This window comes from Vanacampus margaritifer, chromosome 19 (genome assembly GCF_051991255.1).
Source record: "Vanacampus margaritifer isolate UIUO_Vmar chromosome 19, RoL_Vmar_1.0, whole genome shotgun sequence".
Lineage (NCBI taxonomy): Eukaryota > Metazoa > Chordata > Actinopteri > Syngnathiformes > Syngnathidae > Vanacampus > Vanacampus margaritifer.
In genome coordinates this window covers 7,522,105-7,544,379 of record NC_135450.1, presented here as the reverse complement: position 1 = coordinate 7,544,379, position 22,275 = coordinate 7,522,105, and the positions used below count along the sequence as shown (strand labels likewise).

Sequence of the window (22,275 nt, the reverse complement as noted above, 5' to 3'; positions counted from 1 at the left end):
TACACATATAACCAGTAAACATCTGGCTGACTTTATTACGTTATTATTATAACTTGTTTTTGCCCATTTACAAACATACTCATTCATGTAAACAGATATCATTTGTCCATTCACTTACATACTGTATATTTAGGAACGCCATGAATGGGCTAACGAATCACATCTATGGGGCAGTGTTATAATGCTTCAGGCTATACTACCACCCTGTTGGCCAAGTTGTGCACACCGCTATGACCAATCAATTAATCAACAGTATAATTCTTTAAATTTTATTTAATTATTAGGGCTGGGTTTTAAAAAATCGAATAATCGATATCGAATTGATTTTCCTTTTTTATTTAATGATATCGATTCAATATATTTTTCCCATGAATTTATAAGAAAATAGAATTTCAAAGGCTGAGGTTTTTTATTTTACTGTTTTCTTCACATTTACTGTTCACATAAATTTAAAAGTATTCTCTTACATTTATAAAAGACCTGACTTTAAGACTATTCAGAATTTTTTTTTATTTATATTTACAATTATTCAATTAGAATTATGAAAATATTTTTTATTTTATCCTTGCTGATGACACTTATGTCCATTTTTGTCATTTTTACTTTACTTACTTTATATTTTGTTTAATTTTTTTTAATACATTTTAATGTTTCGGGGATGAAACTGAATACAAACGTCCCAAAAATGTAAAAATCTAAAAAATGGAAACAGAAAAAGTTTTTTTCAAATAGCAGCAATTCAATGTTTGTGTAATTTGAAATTTAATGTTTGTGAAGTTTTTATCATAGACTTGATATTTAAGAAGACTTGATGTTCCATAATTAATCAATATCAGATTGAATAGAAGTGAATCGAATCAGAAAAAAATCCAAATCAAATCGAACTGAACTCTCTTGAATCGAAATCGAATCGATTGAGGAAATTAGAATCGATACCCAGCCCTGATAATTATGATGATGGATGGATGGATGGATGGGGGCTGCTATCTGTCCACTCACATATAAACTGAATGTCAACATTAGGCTGACCTAAAATGGTGCATGACTTAGCAGTGCAAAAACACCGGCAAAGTATTCAGAGTGAGTACGGATCAATACTTGAACTCAATAGGAACCGAAGTCATATTGCCACCGTGGCAACCCGCAGCCTATCGACTCAACTAAGTGCTGCCAGGGATGCTGCGTAATCACTATTTTACATTTTCAAGATGTTATTATTGTTTAAATGGAATTTTAGATAAGCAAAAAAAAAAAAAACATATAAAGACTCTCCCCAGGTAGGCAGCCAAATGTTTCCTATAGCGCTTTCAATGGATCTGTCAGCTTGACAGGCTCCATTTTATTTCCCTGCTGTAGAGACTTAAATTATTCACCGGAGCGTTTTGCTTCACACATTCCCCCCTCCTGCGCGCGCGTCTGCGTGTGTGAGAGCGTGTGCGTGTGCACCGCGAGGGACCGGCAGAGGAGGGTTGGAACAGGTGTCCGCCAAGATCGCTGTACGCTGAGCTGCGGGGGGAGATGAGACGAGGCGAGGGGGGGCAGGTTGGTGGGGATGGGGGCTTGTGCTTTTGGGAGAGTTAGGACATGTGGAGTGATAGAGCAGGTGAGCGCATGCGGTGATAAGAGAGCTTTTCCCGTTACACGAGGAGTGGTAGAGGATAGATGCGGATGATGAGATCGAAAGGGGCGATAAGGGCCGCTGGCTTTAAGGACACGCGGTAACTTTGACTTCTCTTTGACGAATTGCTTTTTAATGGCAGCGATGGTGTTCAATATGCATACGCCATTACGATTACATTAGAATGTACTCCGGGCTTTTGTCGGGCCAACACTTGTTGGAAGTTCACCGACAAAAGAAGAGATTAAAAGTTTTTTACGGGTGACCTGATCTAAATTTGTCAGGGGTTTGAAAGTCTGGAGATTCAGTACGAGCCCAGCATGGTGCCGACAAAAATATTGTCAAGGAGAATTACATGTGCATTTAAAACAACCACATATCTTTTTTGCCTTAATGTCTGCTAGCTTCATGCTAACACCAAATAGAAAACACCTTAGACGGGCTAATGAATTAGCATCTTTGTGGCTGTCAGGCAAGTACCTCAACTCAACTTTATTTATAAAGCACTTTAAATGAACAATACTGAGCTCTCTCAAAGAAAAAAAATAATAAAGCACTTTAAAACAAGCATTGCTGTATACAAAATGCTGTACATGGAACAGAAATCAGTCATGCAGTAAAGATAAGGAAAACAGGCAGAACAAAGCAAACATTGTAAGTAAGTATAGTATACATAGTAAGTAAGTAAATAAAATTTACATCAACACATTAATAACAAGAAGTAAGTAAGAAAATGAATTAATGAATAAATAAATATATAAAAAAATAAACATCAAATTCGTGACACAAAATACAGACACACCACAAAACACTGAAACAATGCTAAGTTGCCGAGACCAGGCATCCTTAATTGGCCGATACGGACTAATTTTAAGGTCTTTAAGGTACTCATTGTGGCTGCCGATAACAGTGACTGATACTTCAGGCAAAAAAATAAATAAATCGAACATTGCGTAAGTCATTGGCGGTAAACTGTGGGAGTTTGGCACATTGGCAAATCATCATCTGCTTCAGAAAGATTCACTTTTTTTTTTTTGCATTGTGTAAAATTAAATTTTAAATTTCAAAAAGAACTCGGTGAATGCTCAAAGTGAAAATGTGTGCTGGTATTGATGCGGGAATTATTATTTTTTTTTTTATTGAACATCCCTATTATAACACTTGGATATTTGAACATAAACGTTACTGCAGCACATATAGACAGACAACATAACATAACACTCACATGCACATATTCTTTATCCTAGAGTGAAACTCTTCATTGTTTGTTTGCACAACCGTTTTATACTGCCACCCCGGTGGCCTACTTGTGCTCACCACAATTAGCCATAATATTTTTATTTATCATGATGCAAAAGCTGTTTAATTTTTTACATTCTATTTCATTATGTTCTTATGATATTTTTTTTAAAGTACAAAATTAGAGTGCTATTTTCTCCTTTTAGTTTTTTTGTGAGGCAGGCTGGAACAAATTGACATTTCCATTTATTTTCATACACGACGATGTGTTTGTCTATTCTATAAAAATGGAAAGAGTTGTTTTGAAAGGATAGCTGGTCTTCCTCTCTTTGCCTAAACAGTGCATGCCAGCAGCGACCGCTCTTATTTGTCTCTTTTGATGACTGTCACATCGTTCTCCATTCACTTCCATTATTAATTAGTTGGAGCAGCACAAAGCCATCCAGAAGGGCTCATGGTAGCATTGTTCAGCTTTGGCTTGAGGCAATTTGACTCTTGACTCTCGTGTGCGCTCGCATTGCTGCGCTCTTAAAGTGTTTGCCTGTGTGTGCTCGTGAACTTGATTCAAGTCGATGGTCAGCGGGCACACAAGTGGGGCAGGAGTGGCGAAAACATTCCGAGCGTAGCATGACACATATTGCACATGAACGCGTTGGCTTTAGGCCTCTGCTCCTTTCCACTTTCTTTTTCGACCGCTCTCTCACTCTCGACGCTGAAGCGCGTGCAAATTAATGACATTCCTCGCGCGATGTTGTGCTTTTCAATCACATGGACAGGTGATGTAATGTTGAGATGTTTATCAATTTACACACAAAATGCTAACATCTGTTTCGTTCATTCATACATGTAATGTAAAAAATGCTATTAACATTACTATGCACGAGGGTGGTGCAATTCATCAATATTCAATTATAGTTTCAATTATTATACTCCACAATTACAAAATCTGCATAATTGTAAAAAAAAAAGATTATTAATATTTTTTTGGAGTTGTTTGAATTTATACTTGAATTATTTTAGAATTTTAAAAATATCTAAATTAATGTAATACATTTTGTTTGCTCCGAAAGGAACTTACTTAATTATAGTGTTTCAAAGAATTGTATTTGTTTAATATTTGTTTTGTTTTTTACATTGAAACATTTTCTTGTGTTGTACCAAAAACTACTCCAACTTCCTCAACTCCCAAGTTTTTGCCATTATAAATAACTAAATATATATTATTATAAATATATATTATTGTTAATTCTGTTTGGTCTAAAATAAAGTTGCATCACTTTAATGTTTCTATTTTTTTAATTGGTCTTAATATTTTTAAATGCTTAAACATTTTCTTGTTTGTACCAAAAAAACAATTATCGTGATTTCAATTATTGCCAAAATAATCATGATTATTATTTTTCCCACAATTGAGCAGCCCTACTATGCACAGTGATGCCTTGAGATACAAGTTTAATTTGTCAGAGACCATGCCTGTAACCCAAAGCACTCATCTTTCCCTTTGGAGTCATATAGACAGTCATAGTACGGCCATATTTTGTACCCACAAATGAGTATTTCTCGGCCTCAATGGCTGTTGACTCCAGATATGAGAGCTTATGTTTCAAAAGCACATTTATTCAATTTTAGGAGAACAAGAAAAGCCCACCATGGACACGGTGACGTGGCAAACATCTGGTGTTGCTGCCGGGCCGATTACATCAAAAGCCCCCACGACAACAGCGTGTATGCGGCATGGTCGTTACATGTGCAGTGTGTGGCCTTATGTCACCTCTGTAGAAAAAGTGTTGGATCTAATATTATGTCAAGCTTATATCTGGAGATAGTTGTGGGAATGCCAAACAGCATTTCTAACCTTTATTATTATTATTATTTTAGGCACTTTTTATTCCCACCTTAGGCTGGTTGCAGTTCAACTTCTCTCTCTTTTTTTTTTTTTTTTTTTTTACATTTATCATAATTAGTAACTTTCACATAATTTATCTTTCGATTTACTTTATAAGATTTCACCAGCATACCACATGCATTCAGCTTCTTCTTCTTCTTTTTTTTTTTTTAGCATTCAGCTTTCAGCATTCCCGCGCAATTTCTCCAGAAATTGCACTTAGTCTAGTTCGTTATTGTTATTCGGTAAAAAGATTGGCTAATGCTGTGTTTGGCTGCTAGGCTAGTCATGCAAACTATTTGTATGCAGGTTAATTCAAAGAGCTTTTAGAACAGTTACAGGAAGGTAAATACATTCATTCCATAATACATGAGAATAATAATGATTTAAATTAATGTTAACAAACTTTATAAAATACTTTTGAATTGTTAGATGAAAAATAGGGGTTCTAGGATTGACCCCTGGGGAACCCCGCAGTTCAAAGTCTCTTGTCCATTCCTACATTTTGTTTAAACAGCTGTCTTTTTATTCACACACATGAAATAAAAACTCCTTTATAATAGGTTAGGTACTGTATAATGAAAACAGCTGCTTGTCTAGTCACGTTTGCAGGTAATACAAACATCTGTCCATCCATTAATGTTAACACTTTGCAAATATCTGCCTGTCCCTTCACACAGACACAAAAGGTTTTCATTTACAGTATGTTTGCATTTTTTATTGCCTTTTCCATCAAATATTTCATCTTTGAAGCCTCATGAGTATAAAACCGAGAAAATCGAGTCGAAAGTCTTAAAACACAAGAACGCATATGGCACAGGCGGACGAGTTGCATTTGTAATTCAGCGAGAGGCTAATTGATTGTTATGGGTGTATGTTTCTCAAAGTGGGTGTTAAGATGTGCCTTAATTGCTGTGCTGCATGTTTCTGTGTGTGTGTGTGCTGCACATGTGTGAAGGCGGTGAAGTGAGACAAGCTGAAGGAAAGAAAAAAACAAAAGCTGCAGCAGCACAGCTTCAGTAATAATAAGCCTCCAATCATCCGGTACCATCAGCCTAAATATAGATGCCACTGAATGATGCTTGACTGTACATGTGTTCCACCGTCTTCGTTTCAAAGATTCCAATGTGCTTCGTCTGAATGTTAATACTTGTGTCCTAAAAGTAAAAAAAAAAAAAAGAGTTATTAGTAGTTATTTTTGGTGCAATAAATGTACTTTAAAAACCCTTTAAAAGACTATGGTAGTACTAAATTTAGAACACAATTTAAATTTAGGTAGTAACAAATTTTGTGGCCGTGGCTAATCCGGTCCAGTAAGCATGACTCATGAGTTCATCAGCGGTTACCTGACATACGACATGCAGTTAACTAGCTAGCCTACACTCCGAAAATAAATCTTTCACTCGCGTGTCCGATTTAGAACGCCTCGTTGTCAGATGTGAGTGTGCGGAAGTCATGGTGAGAATGGTTAGAAGCGCTAAGAGGGGGGAATATCGTTTTTCCGGACCCATAGATGTTTGCAGTGGACATGACATGTTTGCAAGTCTAAACCAATAAAAACCGCATAATTTGGATGATGTCAACAATTCTGGTTCATGATTGGATCTTAGCTAACCAATCACATTTACAAGTTGATTTGCATGATGTTCATGTTAAAAATGTTACATATAAGCTTGGTAAGTTTACAGCCATACTATCCTGGCATCCACGATAACAAATAAAAACATGAGATTAAAAAATTGTTTCCATGATATGATAAAGAAAAAAAATCCAACACTTCGGGGTATGCTCCAACCGCCTGTTTTAGCTAAAGATATTAACAAGCTTTCTCCGACAACAACAAAAAAACTTTCAAAAATATATAAGTTACTTTCATATACTGATAAAATGTCTTTACCCATCTCGAAATGGGAGACAGACTTGTCTATAGCACCGGAACCTGACTTTTGGATTCAAGTTTGTGAAAACGCATTTAAAATTACAAAACACACAAATTTACAACTTATCCAATATAAAATTATTCACAGAACATACATTACTCAATATATGATGAAGAAAATGGGACTCTCAGACTCCGACATTTGTCTCCAATGCTTACAAAACACTACAGACACTTATGTTCATGCTTTATGGTTATGTACTCCGGTTATGTATTTCTGGACTAAAGTCTTAGAAAAACTTTCCGCTATTTTGGACTGTAGGATACCTTTATCCCCAAACTTGTGTTTGCTAGGTGACCTAACAACAACTGACTTACCACATAAACAATTTCAATCTACACTTGTAGCCCTTACTATCGCTAAAAAAACAATTCTTGTTAACTGGAAAAATAAACAAACTCTGAATATCGACCAATGGTCTAACCTCCTCATAAATCACATTTTAATGGGAAAAATATCTGCCTCAAATAAAAAACAAATATCAAAATTTATAGAAACATGGTCTACGTATATAGAATTTTTTAACCTAATTCTGGTTACTTAATTCTGTCTGTTAGCGAGAGCCACTACATCGTGATACACATACATTGATGTTTCTGCATTTGGCAATTTATTATTATATTATATTATTAGTATGGGATTTTTTTTTTAATGGGCTTTAGGTGAACTGATGAATACACACACGCTCGCACGCACGCACGCACACACACACACACGCACATACACATACTCACCCACATACAAAAAAAAAAAATATATATATATATATATATATATATATATATATATGTGTGTATATGTATATATATTAAAAAAATAAATAAATAAAATAAAAACATTTATTAAATTTTTTTAATTTATTTGTTTTTAAAAAAAAAAGGAGAGCAATGATGATGTCAAATCGAATGAACAATACTGAGCTCTCCTGAAAAAAAAAAAAAATTGTTTCCATGTTGTTCTTATGTGGGAAAAGAGTCTAAATGAGTTTTTAAAAAATTGCACAGCAGAAAAAAATGCGGGTCTGAAGGGGCTAAAAAGTCTCTCGATCCAGCATATGGACTCGGATTTTGTAGGTCACTTAAGAGTGCCTCCTTGTTGCCATGCTAAAAAGCCCCGCGATTACCTGGTGGGATATATTTCCGCCTTGGAGGGTTTAAATGGATTTAAGCGGGTTTATTCGGTTTGAAAATGTATGTTTGGGCTTAAGAAACATGTTAGACAAACTAGCATCCATTTTTCATTTGTGCGTAGTATTATTTCAGTGTATCCAATGATGCATTGTGAAGCCTCTTTTTAAATACTTGGCAATGTTTTTTTGTGTAAATTATTCAAACTTGAAGGTTGTGAACTACACTCTCTTAGGTTCTTACATGAAAAAATAGCATAACAAAAAGATACTTCCACTTCAGTATTTTCTCTGCATCCGTTTTTCAAAACAATGTTAATCCATTGACCTCATGAATGTCAGATTTATATGGCTGTGAATGACGATATTCTCTCTTTATCCTCTCGTACAAAGTGTCCCGACAGTTCATTTTCAAGGATATTCTTGCCCTGGCCGGGCGGCATTAGGCCCGTCCTGTCAGACTTTTAGTAGTCACTGACCTTCCTCGTGCCCCTCATCCGTCAATGTGCATTCCGAAGGGGGGGGCAAGCTTTGGTAAGCTTGGACAAAAAGGCTCTGGGCTGGAGGGTAAAGTACAAACAGTAAAGGAGTCTTTTTTTTCTTTTCTTTTTTCCTGATATTCCAATTGTAACGGCAAACACTCGAGGACTGCAGCTCTTCACAGAACTATCCGTCACAAGCTACCATGTCTTTGAACAGCCTGAGAGGCTGATTGACAGCTCCGTCCTCACCAGCGTGTTTCTAACACCGATTCGCTTGCGTTGACCTGGACCCTCCTAACGTTAAGGGACCCGAGTCAATTACCCAGATGGAGACGTTTGTCGCTCACTTCTTCTTTCCCTCTTGTGTCTCCCCTAAGGTCCTCCAAGGCTCACCCTGGACCAGTCGTCCACATCAGTGACAACCCCATGGATGAGGGAAAGGTAAAGGACACTATTAAATACCACTTAGCACCCCAGAGATCCAAATGGAGATTGAAATGGTGGCGATAATACATTTGAATGATTTTCCCCTCCATGGGAAATAGTGGAAATGTAAGATTTTGCCATACATCTAACTGTATAGGCACTGCTTAAAATAACATTTTAACAACTTTTTAGAGGTCATTGAAATTTGAAAAGAAGGTAACCACGAGTAAAATGTCAACTTTTGCTGTGTGGGTCCATTTTACGGCAGAGGCCCCAGAACTGTACCCTGTGGAACACAATATGTTCCATTATACATTCATATGGCACATATTCGTCTGACTACTTGCTCGACATATCTAGTAAGTCCCACGACGTACCATCACAGCATTTGCAGGTCGACTATTGAGCGCACCGAATTTCCCACAAATAGGCCAAGCAATGTAGAGTGATCACCTTTAGCCAATGATGGCCAAGCAGGGGTGTATCATTATGAATCCTTTGAGTCAGGTGTGTGTCATGACCGCCGCCGAACCCCTGTGGTTCGATTGAACCCCTGTGGTTCGATTGAACCCAGGTTAAGAAGCACTAGTCTAGACCACTGTTTCTCAAACCCGGTCCTCGAGTACGCCCATCCATCCAGCCTGATTTACTTGTCTCCCTCAGCCGACACAGCTGAGGATCGTTATCAGGCTTCATGCAGAGCTTGCTGATTAGCCGATCGTTTGAAACACCTGTATTGTTTTTTTTTTCTGGAGGGGGAAAAAAAAAAAGGAAACACCTGTATTGGCTGTGGGAGACATGGAAAACAGGCTGGATAAGGGTACTTGAGGACCGCGGTTGAGAACCACTAGTCTAGACCAAAGGTCCCCAAATAGGGTGCCTGCAGGACCACATGAGTAGCCTCACCATTCATGGGATATTGTCATTTCCTAAGAATGTCATTGAAGTGTTCATGTGAAAATTTGCGATGATTAGAGATCAAATGTTGCATTTTGATATTCACTTCGGTGCCTCAGGATTTGAGATTCCACTGCATATTCCTCGCGTCAATTAAAAGGTTGACTGAAGTTAAACGTTTTGCATCATTCTGAAGGATAAAGATGAAGCTTTTAAACGTATCCCAGACGCCGAGCTTCTGGGCTGATTCACCGATTGCATCAACACGACTTGGATGCGCATCAATTAAATAAAAACGCATCCCATTATTCCACTCGTGGACGTTGAATCAGCCGAGACTGCAGTTTAAACTCAACACCAATTGTGGCTTAGTCTTCAAAGTCATCTTTTTTTCTGCATCGCTTATCTTGATGCAGCTGACTCGGGATAGGCATAATTATTGAGTGTTAACAACTTGGTCATTTGCGTGGAATTGATTGTTGATGTGATATTATGTATGTATAATACATCTGATATTGTTGATTGTCACACAGATTCATTTATTTGTAAAATGAATCACACAGCAATTGTGAATGTTGCCATATTTGGACATTTCAGGTTCATCCTGACATTTCACAAACCTTTTGTAAGTAGTAATGAGTGTATTTAATAAATCGCAAATAATGGCAAAATTGTTTCTCAGGTGGAAACTCCTTATTGGCAAGTCATTTTCTTCTCATAGAGATGATGTTGTGGCTGCATTCGTACCCGTCCCTCTATTACGTGGCACATGAATGTCAAATGCATCAGCCTTCCCCCCCCTTTAATATCTTCATTCTCCCCGTCTGTCATCTCCACCCGTCTCCTGGACTGCTGTTTCCTCTCTCAGCTGATAATTGGATTCGAGTCCGGGATCGTGGTCCTGTGGGATCTCAAATCAAAGAAGGCCGACTATCGCTACACTTATGATGAGGTAGGCAAACCTTTATTCCCCGCCTTCCTTCCGGTATCTTTTAATGCTGGCTGGAATTGAAATTACCTATTCATGAACAAATAAGCCACGCGAGGGTGCGCGATGGTTTACTCCGACAGCAGCTCGCTTTCGGAAAATAAATAAGCGCCTCAATAACTGTGAAAGTGATGACTGTACAAAAAAAGATGGCTCTTGTTTCATCTGTGAAGAGTAGAAATTCTATTCAATAACTATTTTTTATAAAGAATTGAAAGCGATTTTGGGACATTAGTGTTGCGAGCAGCCCTGTTTTCATTTCTCTAGTAGATGCGACTGAGTGAGTTTTGGAGGGTATACAAACACTTGCAAAACTGGTCACTTTTGGGGAATATTAAGACCACAAAAGACAATTAATTCATCTCAATCATTTATTTATTACAGTTTAATGTACCCACTGAAATGGATGGAAAATGTCATTAATGGGTTCGCGGCTCCATTGTTTTTAATAAAGAAAAAAAAAACACTAAAATTTTGAAGTTTATAAAACATACAGTAGTACCGAAATTGAATAGAGCATAAAGAATTAAACACTTTTTGCGTCATGATTAATTTTTTGTGACTCCTTCTGGTGTGTGTAACTTGGCCACCGGGGGCAGTATAATGCAGTCATGAAAACACAAACAAAGAAGAGTTTCACAACTACTTTAAGTGAATCAGTCTGCAGTCATTTTGGTCATTTTTCACATAGGAGAAAACACCGCAAATATCGATGCTATTCATTAGCCCGTCAATGGTGTGTGTGTTAGCATTAAGCTACCATAAGCAAAGTTGTGCGGCTGCTTTAAATTCACATTTAATTACCTTTGTTTAATGTTTATTTTGTCAGGAAACTTCAACTTGGGAGTGACATTAAACAGATTGTAGCCTTTTTTTTTTTTAAAGATTTGTTTTTTATCTACCAACCTGCTGCTGATGCTTAATGAGAAGGAGAATATACTGTATGCTACATTAGCTTGTAGTCGCTAGCTCTCGGGTACATGCCCCCCTTTTATTTTTAATGTAAAAGGGACACATTGAATTATGTACCTGCAACTCATTGAAGCAAGGTGTGCATCTGTATTTATTAACGTAAGCATGATAGATTATGTCAGAGCACACTTCCGTGTTTTCTTAGGAGTGAGGCGAGCAGCTTGCGTATCGATGTCATAACATGTTTTTTGAGGATCTAAAATTTCCAGCGCACTCAGCCGCTCCCCCTGTTGTGTTTCCCGGCGGGCAGCCAAGGAGGAGAGGTTCTATAAATAAAAGAAAGCACAATAAGACAGAGCCAGTGTCATGATGCCCCGTGGACTTGTGTCAGACCTTATTGGCTCGCTCGCAAAATTGTATTCCTACTCACGCATTTGCAATATTTTGTCAGTTATGCTACTTCAGCCAAGTGCATCATTTTATTTATTTATATGTTTGATTTGTTTGTGTGTTGGATTACCCCCAATTTTATTGTATTTTTTTATTTGTTTACTGTGTGGCAGCATTATAGCACTTTAAGCAACCGATATTTGAACACAAGCAGTATAGTAACGCATAAAATATGTTTAAAAGAAAACAACCCTCAGAGGAGCTGTTATATTAAAAAGAAAATCGCAGAAAACATTTAACCCACAAATGCTCATGATATATAATAATAATAATAAAGATGTGTTTAATCGTTGCATCATATTTTTTCATAAATGTAGTATTACACTCAGAGGACTTTCTAAAAAGCAAAATGGCCCCTGATAGGAAACAGATTCCACACTTTCTGCTGTTGAGGAATTAAAATTACTTAATTAGAAACATCTCAAGACAGAGTTATACGAGGAGGGAGTGATCATCATCATCATGGCATAAAGAATCATAGTCGGCTAATAATTGAAACAGCAGCAGACATCTCAGATGAGCCATCAGCTATGAATAGTTCAAGTGTGTCTGGATCATCAACATGCATTCAGGGGAAAAGAAAATATGTTACAACAAAGTCATCATTGATTTCGGATGGAAAATGGTCAACAAAATGATAATTCTCCCATTTCAATTATTCATACTTTTATTTTTTTTAATTTTTAAGTAGTGTTGTAGTTCTCGGGGATCGGTCTTTTTAGGGATTTCGGTCTTGAACTCTGGATCAAAGGCATTTTTACTCGTGTGTTGGTTTGGACAGGGGGGATTTGGGATTTTTGATCAAGACCATTAGAGACCAGGCCTGTATTACTGTGATCAGTGAGAAAGCTTCCCAGTGTAGCCTGTTTCATTGTACTATTTCTTAAAAAAACAGAATTGTTTATTTGTAAACGTAACGGGGGAAAAAAAAAAGATACTGGTCATTTTGGTCCCTTTTTTTGTTTTTTGTTTCTTTGGGGGTTCTTAGTCTTGGTCTTGTCTCTCACTCCACCTCCAAAAGTCTTGGTCTTGTCTCGGTCTCAAGCTCCAAAAGTCTTGGTCTTGGTCTCGACCTACAAAAGTCTTGAACTTGTCTTGCTCTCAACCTCAAACAGTCTTGGGTTTGTCTCGGTCTCGAGCTCCAAAAGCCTTAGTATTGTCTCGGTATCAACCTCCAAAAGTTTTGGTCTTGGCTCAGTCCCAACCTCCAAAACTCTTGATCTTGTCTTACTCTCTTGCCTCTCTGTCTTGGTCTTGTCTTGGTCTCGACCTTCAAAAGGCTTGAGCTTGTCTTGCTCTCAACATCAAACAGTTTTGGGTTTGTCTCGGTCTCGAGCTCCAAAAGTCTTAGTATTGTCTCGGTACCAACTTACAAAAGTTTTGGTCTTGGCTCAGTCTCGACCTCCAAAACTCTTGATCTTGTCTTACTCTTGGTTGGTGTGGTCTTGACTGCAACACTATTTATAATTTCTATTCATTTAGCTTTTGGTGGAATGTCATGCAAAAATAATTCACTATAAATATTAAATAGCTGATTTTTGTTTGTTTTGATGCCATAAAAAAAACACACACACAAACTAGTCTCTCGAAAGCTTCTATTGTATGTTTTTGGTAATTGCGCGTAGCTTCAGCCGTCCTCATTAATTTGGTCTGCAGCCTTGTCCACAACAATAACAAAGGAAAGGTCATTGAGCAATCAGAGCTGCAATGCACCGCAACGATGCGTCGCCGCGATACGCTGTGATTGTCCTTGGCGTCCTTGCGTTGGCAACAAATGGAAGTTTTAAAACAGATAGCGCATTCCATTGAGGTGTAGCGGCGTGGGGTATAACCTCCAGACATTCCACGAGAGAGAGAGAGAGGGGTGAGCTTGTGTCCGAGGAAAACTGTGAAGGGGCTCAATTTTATGTTTCTGCACCGGATTCCTGCCTGCTCCCGCCTATGGTCTGTGGAAAGGTGTCACGACAGGGGTTTGGAGAGCGGAGATAAGCTCCCTGGGGGTGGTTTCAATAAAACCACGGGAGCATTGTGTGGATATTAGCTTATCTGAGAAGGGAGGGCAATGGCTACTAGAAATGAGGTAAATCCACTCCTTTTTCTGAGGCGGTGCCCGATGTTATTACAGCCAGAGTGGGGACAACCAGCGGGCGAGATTTAGCATAATCTTGTTATCTTTGACACGTTTTTGCATCCATGTTTACATTGTGTGTGTGAGACTGTGATTTTTGTGAATGACACACTCAGGAGCCAATCCCTGATAAATGGTTGGAAATGGACCACACGATATGCCAATGAGAATTTGTTCATGCACAACTCACAAGAAATTAGAGATGTTATGATTTTTAACACTTGTGAAATGGCAATCGCGACAGGTGTTCGATCTATGGTGGCCTGGTGGGTGGTGTCTGGTCGGTGCTGGATTTCACTTTCTTTTCTTTTCTTTGGTCCTTCCTCGGGTCTCCTGACGGCCTCACGACTCTGGCTGGAAGTGTTCGGTTTAGGTGAACGGTATGGGATTTTTTAATAGGTTTTAGGTGAACTAATGAATACACACACACACACTCGCACACACACGCATACACATACTCACCCACATACACAAAAAAAAAAAAAAAAAAAGAGAGCAATGATGATGACATGTCAAATTGGTAAAATTACCGAATGAACAATACTGAGCTCTCCAGAAAAAAAAAGGTGTAGTACATTCCAAAGGATGTCCACTTTTTGGCTTTCTGTGACACTTCCAGTCTCTGCATAACCTGCCGGTGACACTCTATGTTCACTTTGAGAACATCCGGTTTGGAGTCCCGCAATGGTGATATACTGTTGATAATTTCTTAGGTGTCGTCTCGGTCTGTTCGGCTGAAGCTCAGGAAGCAAAACTGGAACCACGGCACAAATTGAAACAAACCAGTCTTTATAGACAAAAAAGTCCGGGGTGAGATGAAGGGGGGAAACTCGAGGAAAGCGTCCAGGGAGAACAAGGACTAGGAGATGCAGCAACAGACAGGGAAGACAAACAAATCCAAAACAAACAGGAAGAACAGCAAACATCCCAGCAGTGTCTCAAAGGAAATTTCCCAGCGACCTTCCAGGGACTTCAGGGTGGTCAAGCTGGAAGACCTCAATAAACAAGGGAGTAAGAAAAAAGGAACGAGACACGCAAGAGCAGTCCTCCTTCCTATTATCCTCCCGGTCAACGTGATACTGAAAACCGTGTCCCTGCTGGCACATAAGACCTTCTCAATAGGGAAAGGACCCCCCAAAAAACCAAGTCAACAATTCTCGAGGGAGAGGGTTGGTTTTGGTAGACAGCCAAACTGACTAACCTGGTTCATAAAATGGTGCAGTATAAATATGTACCATTGCCCCCCTTTCCAGTCTTAAAGCAATGCCTGGGAGCTCTCAGACCAGATCTTTTTGAGTTTTATTTGATCTTTAACACATGGAACTGCAATGTAGGCTTCAAAGGAGGCAAACAGAGGAGGTTGGGAACCAGGAAAGGTGAAATCCCTGTTCCAGAGCTAGCAAGACTGAAGTACTCAACCTAAGGGAAGTGGGAACTCCAGGTAGTAGGGTTCTTCTCGGCCACGCAGCAAAGTGCAGTTTCCAAGATTGATTGGCTCTTTCCAGTCAAAAGTCGAGACCTGAAGACAGGTGAACTGTGGACCCAAAGTCTTGCAAAAAGCTCTGCAAAATTGACAGAGATTAGGGGACTTGGTCAGACATATAGTGTCACAGGGGATGCCACATAATCTCACAATATATTCAGACAGAAGATTGGAGACTGTCCACAAAGGTCGTTTTGAAAAGGTGCCAATTTACGACCAAGTCTTACCTATTTTAGCTTAGTGACCTCTACTGGCCATGTTAAATAGCACAAAAATACTAAACTGAAACTAAACTAAACTGTCTTCCGACCAGACGGGTCGGAAGACAAGTGTTTAGCTGACTGAGCTATTTGGCCAGTGATTATTTTAGTGTTGACTACATGTTTTCGGTCTACAACCTCACTGTGCCTTTTCCTAATCTCAACCATTAGCGTCCCATATAAAGACGTAACGTGTACTGTACAACCTCCCTGAAAGCCTCATCCTAACCCAAACCATTAGACCGTGACGGCGAATTGACATACATGAACACTAAGATCATTACTGGACTGTTAGTTCAGTAAGATAGACGTTAGTCTTTTGACCAGACGATCCAGGTTGGAGTCTCAGTTTTGTATTTTTTCACTATTTAAGATGGCTGATAGAGGTCTGGACTTGTTGAAAGATTTGCAGTTTTTCAATCAATGGAATGAATTTTTCGGGAAGTCACATTCCATCACATTCTCTAATCCGGACTAGACGTTAAGAGTTCATTGAATCGTTGGAGGCTGGTGTCTGTGGATCTCACTCTGCTTCGTCTGTCCTTCCTTCCTTTCCTCAGTCTCTCCTTTGGTCTCTTGAGGTCTCCCTGATTTGTTGGAATTTAGATGTCTCTGGGGTTGGTGAAGGACTCTGGTTGGTGGCCTGGTCGGTGCTGGATTTCACTTTCCTTTCTTTTCTTTGGTCCTTCCTCGGGTCTCCTGACGGCCTCACGACTCTGGCTGGAAGTGTTTGGTTTAGGTGAACGGTATAGGATTTTTTAATAGGTTTTAGGTGAACTAATGAATACACACACACACTCGCACGCACACACGCACATTCACATACTCACCCACATACAAAAAAAAAAAAAAAGAGGGAGAGCAATGATGTTGACATGTCAAATCGGTAAAAGTACCGAATGAACAATACTGAGCTCTCCAGAAAAAAAAGAAAGATTGGCAGTTTCAGAGGCCTAAGGCAATTTTTCAATCAATGGAATGAATTTTTCAGGAAGTCACATTCCATCACATTCTCTAATCCGGACTAGACTGTAAGAGTTCGGAGGTTGATCTGAGATAAAAATCTGCACTTGTCAGAATTTTGAAGGCTTTGTTTGTTTGTTTTTAATGGTAGTACTGTTGAGTTCCTGGAAATCAATGATGGGTCTGATGATCCAATCTTTATTGGCAACAAAGAAAACTCTTACGTGTAATATAAGACAGTATGGGGTTGTATAATGCCCACAGCAACTGATTTGTATCTTTGCATGGCTTTTTGCTCTGGTCGAGACAGATTTTAAAGACGATAGCAGAGCAACAGCTCAATAGCGCAATCACACAGACAGTGAGTTGGTAATGGCAGTGTTTTTTCCGTACTAAAACCGTTTTTTCAGGTCATGGTATTCTGGGGGGAAACTGGACATGTCTCGTTCAACTGGCTCGTGCTGGTGGCAAAGCAGATTTCAAAGAAAGAGCATGACAGAAACGATGGTCTGCAATCGTTTTGCTTTGTGTCCAGTTCATGTGTGACTAATGCTTATTGAGCCAAGGGTATCCGAGGTCTAATGGGTCTTTAGAAGCAATTATGACGAGGAAGGTGAGGACTTCATAATGGTTACCAAACAGAATGAGGGTGATAAGAGATAAAAAAAAAAATGAATTACGCTATATGTGATAGGAATCTGAGTCACCTGTGCAAATCACACCAATGAGCACCAGGGAATGGATTTTCCTAGTGGTGTTATGCCAATTGTTGGTTGGATCAGACAGTCCTCAACCCCAGAATTGCCGAACACAAATGGCGGGCTTCGGTCAGACACAATGTCACGGGGGATGCCTCAGAATCTTACAATATCTTCAGTCAATAGATAAAGAGGAATTGCAACATCGTGAAAATGACTGTGTATAAGCTTGCTGTCACTGATTACGTAACAACTCCGGCACAGGAACATGCATTTTGTGTTCCAAAACAGAAAATTGTTCTGTTTTCTTTTCTTTGGTCCTTCCTCGGGTCTCCTGACGGCCTCACGACTCTGGCTGGAAGTGTTCGGTTTAGGTGAACGGTATGGGATTTTTTAATAGGTTTAGGTGCACGCACATACACATACTCACCCACATACAAAATAAAAAAAAAAAAAAAAAAAGAGAGAGCAATGATGATGACATGTCAAATCGGTAAAATTACCGAATGAGCAATACTGAGCTCTCCAGAAAAAAGAAGGGGAAAAAAAAAAGATTGTTCTGTTTAAATCACAGTTGACATGCATGCCCCCAATGCTTGTTTGTTTTCGTTTCAGCCTGCTTCGAATGTTTGCATCTCTCTTTTGCTGACTGAAGCTTTTCTAATAAATGAGTTTTTGTAATTATTTTCTATGTCTGCTATCCTTCCCCAATATGTGTGTATATTTACCCTAGAAAATCAATCTGTGAAAATGGTCTTAATGTAATACATAACGCAAATAAGTCGTTTTTACACTCACATTGTTTGATATGATGAGCTTCAATGTATTTCAATGGCTCGTAATTAGCCCAGTTCATTAATGGTTCATTGTCTGTCACAGCATGCATGGACTCAGTCAGTAACAGTATAAATGCAAGAAAGCTTTTTTTTTATCCTCTTCCTTAATTTTTCAAGGATAATTGTAAGTTGTTCGCTATGTTGGCATTTTATATTCTTTGCTGGAGTCGTAGATAATAATAATCCTGAGGTCTGAATTTGTGTTATCCTTAAGACCAAATCATTGTCATGTTTGTCATACACGGCTAACGAATAAATGAATAAGGCAAAGGATTTTTTTCTTTTTTCTATGAAGAAGAAAAAAACAACCAAGGTGGTTTCTTCTCTTTAACAAAACACATGTTCCCAGAGGAAATAATGCAAGGCAAATTAATTCATTAATTCCAGACTCTTAAATGTCAACATCATAAAACCTTTATGAACTGTACAGACAATGTGTTAATTAGCATTTTAGCTAACTGCCATACAATTATAAATAGAAGTTAATCACTCTATAATGAAACTAAAATCAAGTAAAACAGCTCACACATTTTTTTCCATTCAAAATTCTCTATGCTCTGTATAACCTCATCTTTTTTCTTGCAAGGAATACGCTCGAAAGACCACCCTGTTTCATCATGTCGAACCACTGACGTCCCCCCTCGCCTCTCGCCTGTTGTTTTCTAGGCGATCCACTCTGTTGCCTGGCATCACGAGGGCAAGCAGTTCGTGTGCAGTCACTCAGACGGGACGCTGACCATATGGAACGTGAGAGGACAGGGCAAGCCCATACAGACAATCACCCCCCACGGTAAGCACGTGCATGTCCAACTTGTCGCCAAACTTCTTTGTCTTCTTCTAACTCCTCTTCTAAACAGTAGCTTTCATTCAATGACTATTCCTCAAACACTTTCTTTGTCTTCACACATTGCACATCCTGTACAATTGTACCTGGTAGCTAGCGGGCTCCAAGCTAACGCCGCTAACGTCTCCCTTTTGTCAAGCATCACAGCAGTTGTAGGAAGTAATTAAGTATAAATACCATGTTTTGTTACTCTACTTGAGTAGTTTTTTTTTTAGGTATCTTTACTTATTTCATTTTAAATTTCTGATGACTTAATTTTGAGTCTTTACATTTAAAAATAAATATATGTACTTTTTATTCCTTGCTTGTTTGTTTTCAATCTCCGCAAATGACGACAAAAAGAATGTGAAAAAGAAATACCATACCTACGTCACACTTTTATTTCAGGTGTGATTTGTACATACTAAAATTAGAGTTCATACTTGCACCCAAAATCTTCATTCCCTAATCATGTTGACAGCATCGTACGAGATCCGGATGGATTCTAAACTTTCACTAAGCTATTACTATGCAATGTTTTTCTTTTTAGCTTAAAATGGCTCACCATAACTAGAATCCCGCGTCACATTGTGGCCATAAGTACAATCCTTGTTGGTTGTTGTACCTTTTGCTGCAGTTAATAGTAAATATTCAATTTTGTGGTGGATCCCGTATGCTAAACTAGCAAGCTAGCTCGGGAGACAATCCTTTCGTTTGTTGCTGCTAGGCATCTAACTAATTTGCTCCCAAAAACGTATAAATACGTTCTATTTGAATTGTTTTTATACAGAAGGCTTTGATGCAGCCTTCCAACTGCAAAGAGCTGATGTAGCAATGGTAGTAATTACAAAATGGCCAGCAGGTGGCAGCAGAGTATAAGAGATCAACCAGGGCCGTGTTACAAACAAGCTCATTTACCCACAGTTTTAAACATATTTGTGAATAATGATGAAACTTAGCTATATTCTAATGCTAATTGCTGCAAAACAGAAACAGATTTTTTTTTTCGGATGAAAGAAGAGACTCTAATCTTTCTTTTAGCAGGTTCCTTGTTTTTATAGCAATAGAACACAATATTCTGTGGGACTTACAAAATCAGTCAAAATCCAGTAAAACAGCCGGGAGCGAAGGGGGTTGCTTCAGTGAAAATGGCTGGGAGTGAATGAGTTCAAATGTAAAAATGGCTGTGAATTGATAACTGTTATGGTTAAAAAAAAAAAAAAAAAAAAAAGGAGAAAGGAAATGTACTGAGAAAAAAAATCGCCATTTTACAAGGAACAAATGAATAATATGAAAATGTCTTCTTTTTTTTTTTTTTTTTACACATTATGAGGTGCATAAAATGTCGATTTCTTCTACACCAAGCAAGAATTGTTTCCTTGTTCCTACTAATTCAAAAGCAGAGAATTAGACAAACAATGATATTCACTTTGATGGCTGCCAAAAGGAGTCCAAACTCCTGATTGATTTTCATTGTTGGATTATGTCCCAATACTTTTGTCATCTGAGCCACTGTTTGACTTCTCAGAGTCTGACTGGGAGGATTATTGTCACGTCAATTGTGTTCTACCTGTTTTGTTTTCTTTCCGGCGCCTGTTATCTTCACTTGCACACATTAGTGTTGCTGCTACATTTGTTTTCATTCTGCCGCGTGCTTGCTTTTTAGCCCTCGGAGCACTTTTGACACGTTCAAGGACCTGCTAGAAGCCCAAACTCAATGTGTTGTGGAAAGTTAAAAAAAAAAAAAATGTTTCTCCTCTGATGCTTCTCGTATAATTACTTTGGTATTCCGTGTGCAATTATGCAAAGTCCTTTGACGGGTTTAAGCCAGGCTTATATTATTCTTTAATTGTCTCTCACTGTAGAAGTAGTGGAAGCATGTGGCTTTATTATTATTGTTATTATTAATTATCACACCTTTTAATTACAATAGTCATTAAATTTATTCTATTCATTTTGTATGTGGGATTTTTGGGGATAAACAAGAGTGTCAGCATAAGAGGAAAAAGCAGGAAAGTAGCCCGAAGATGGCGCGAACTCAAGTGACTTGTGTTTTGTGTTGTGTTGCAGGAAAACAGCCCAAGGATGGAAAGAAGCCAGAGCCTTGTAAACCCATTCTCAAAGTGGAGTACAAAACTACCAGGATTGGGTAAGCGCACTTTTTGGTTTCAATCAACCATCCGTTTTTAGTCCAATGATTACAATTTAAGATGAGCGCCCCACTGGTGAGAACAAACTACAGTCAAATAAGATAAAAAAATCAAGAGAATTATGTTGAAATGTACAGAAAATAAATGCACAATATTACATATGATTAAAATGTATCATGGTATCAGTGTAGAAATGAGTCCTTATTTTATTAGAATAAAGTTATAATATTGTGAATAAATTTTCACGAAGTCAAGTTATTTTACTAAAGAGTACTGTACTGAAAAGTTCACAACAGTATACAGTAGTACTAATTTTACAAGAAAAAAATAGTATAGTTGTAATTATTTTGTGCAGTTATAAATAGACTGTAGTAATAGTTACAAAAAAAGTCATTATACAAGAACAAAATATTCATTTTACCATAATACAGTAATTGTATCATGAAGAAAACATTATATAGTTGTAATTCTACACAAGTTTTAATATGTTAGGAGTAAATGGTCATCTTATGACAATTAAGTTATACTAATATGCAATATGATAGTATATGCTAAATAAAGTCATACTGTATATTTTAGTCATTTTTATTTTATGAAAATAAAATTGAGTCATTATGTGGAAAACATGGCAATTTTCCATGAAATTATTAATAATATTGAACCCCCCCCCCAAAAAAAAAAAAGAAGTGAAAAATGTTCTAAGGACCAATTTGTAGTATAATGTTGTAGTACAATGAGTAATAATAATAATGATGATGATGATGACAAATTTTGATGACATTTTCAACAAAATAGTCATACAAAATTATGAATAAATATCACACTTGTACAAGAATATAGTCGTAATATTACAAGAAGTGATAATTCTAATTAGTTTGGTATTTGATTAGTAATTATCATGTAATTACAATGTAATTCTGAGACTAAAATCATTGTAGTTAAACTAAGTTGTAATATGTGGAAAGTTTTTT

The 22,275-nt window shown here is 37.9% G+C and overlaps 1 protein-coding gene across 8 annotated transcripts in view; it reads left to right on the top strand.

Annotated features, from left to right (window-relative positions):
- stxbp5a (syntaxin binding protein 5a (tomosyn)) overlaps positions 1-22,275 on the top strand; it is a 91,903-nt gene that overhangs the window by 41,690 nt on the left and 27,938 nt on the right. For all 8 annotated transcript variants that reach the window (XR_013289353.1, XR_013289354.1, XM_077552074.1 and 5 more), the window contains exons 7-10: positions 8,668-8,731; positions 10,482-10,565; positions 18,998-19,121; positions 21,225-21,303. Coding sequence is in view for 6 of the 8 variants with exons in the window: in XM_077552074.1 (XP_077408200.1) it covers positions 8,668-8,731; positions 10,482-10,565; positions 18,998-19,121; positions 21,225-21,303 (351 nt within the window). In the remaining 2 variants the exon portion in view is untranslated. The remainder of the gene's footprint in view (positions 1-8,667; positions 8,732-10,481; positions 10,566-18,997; positions 19,122-21,224; positions 21,304-22,275) is intronic.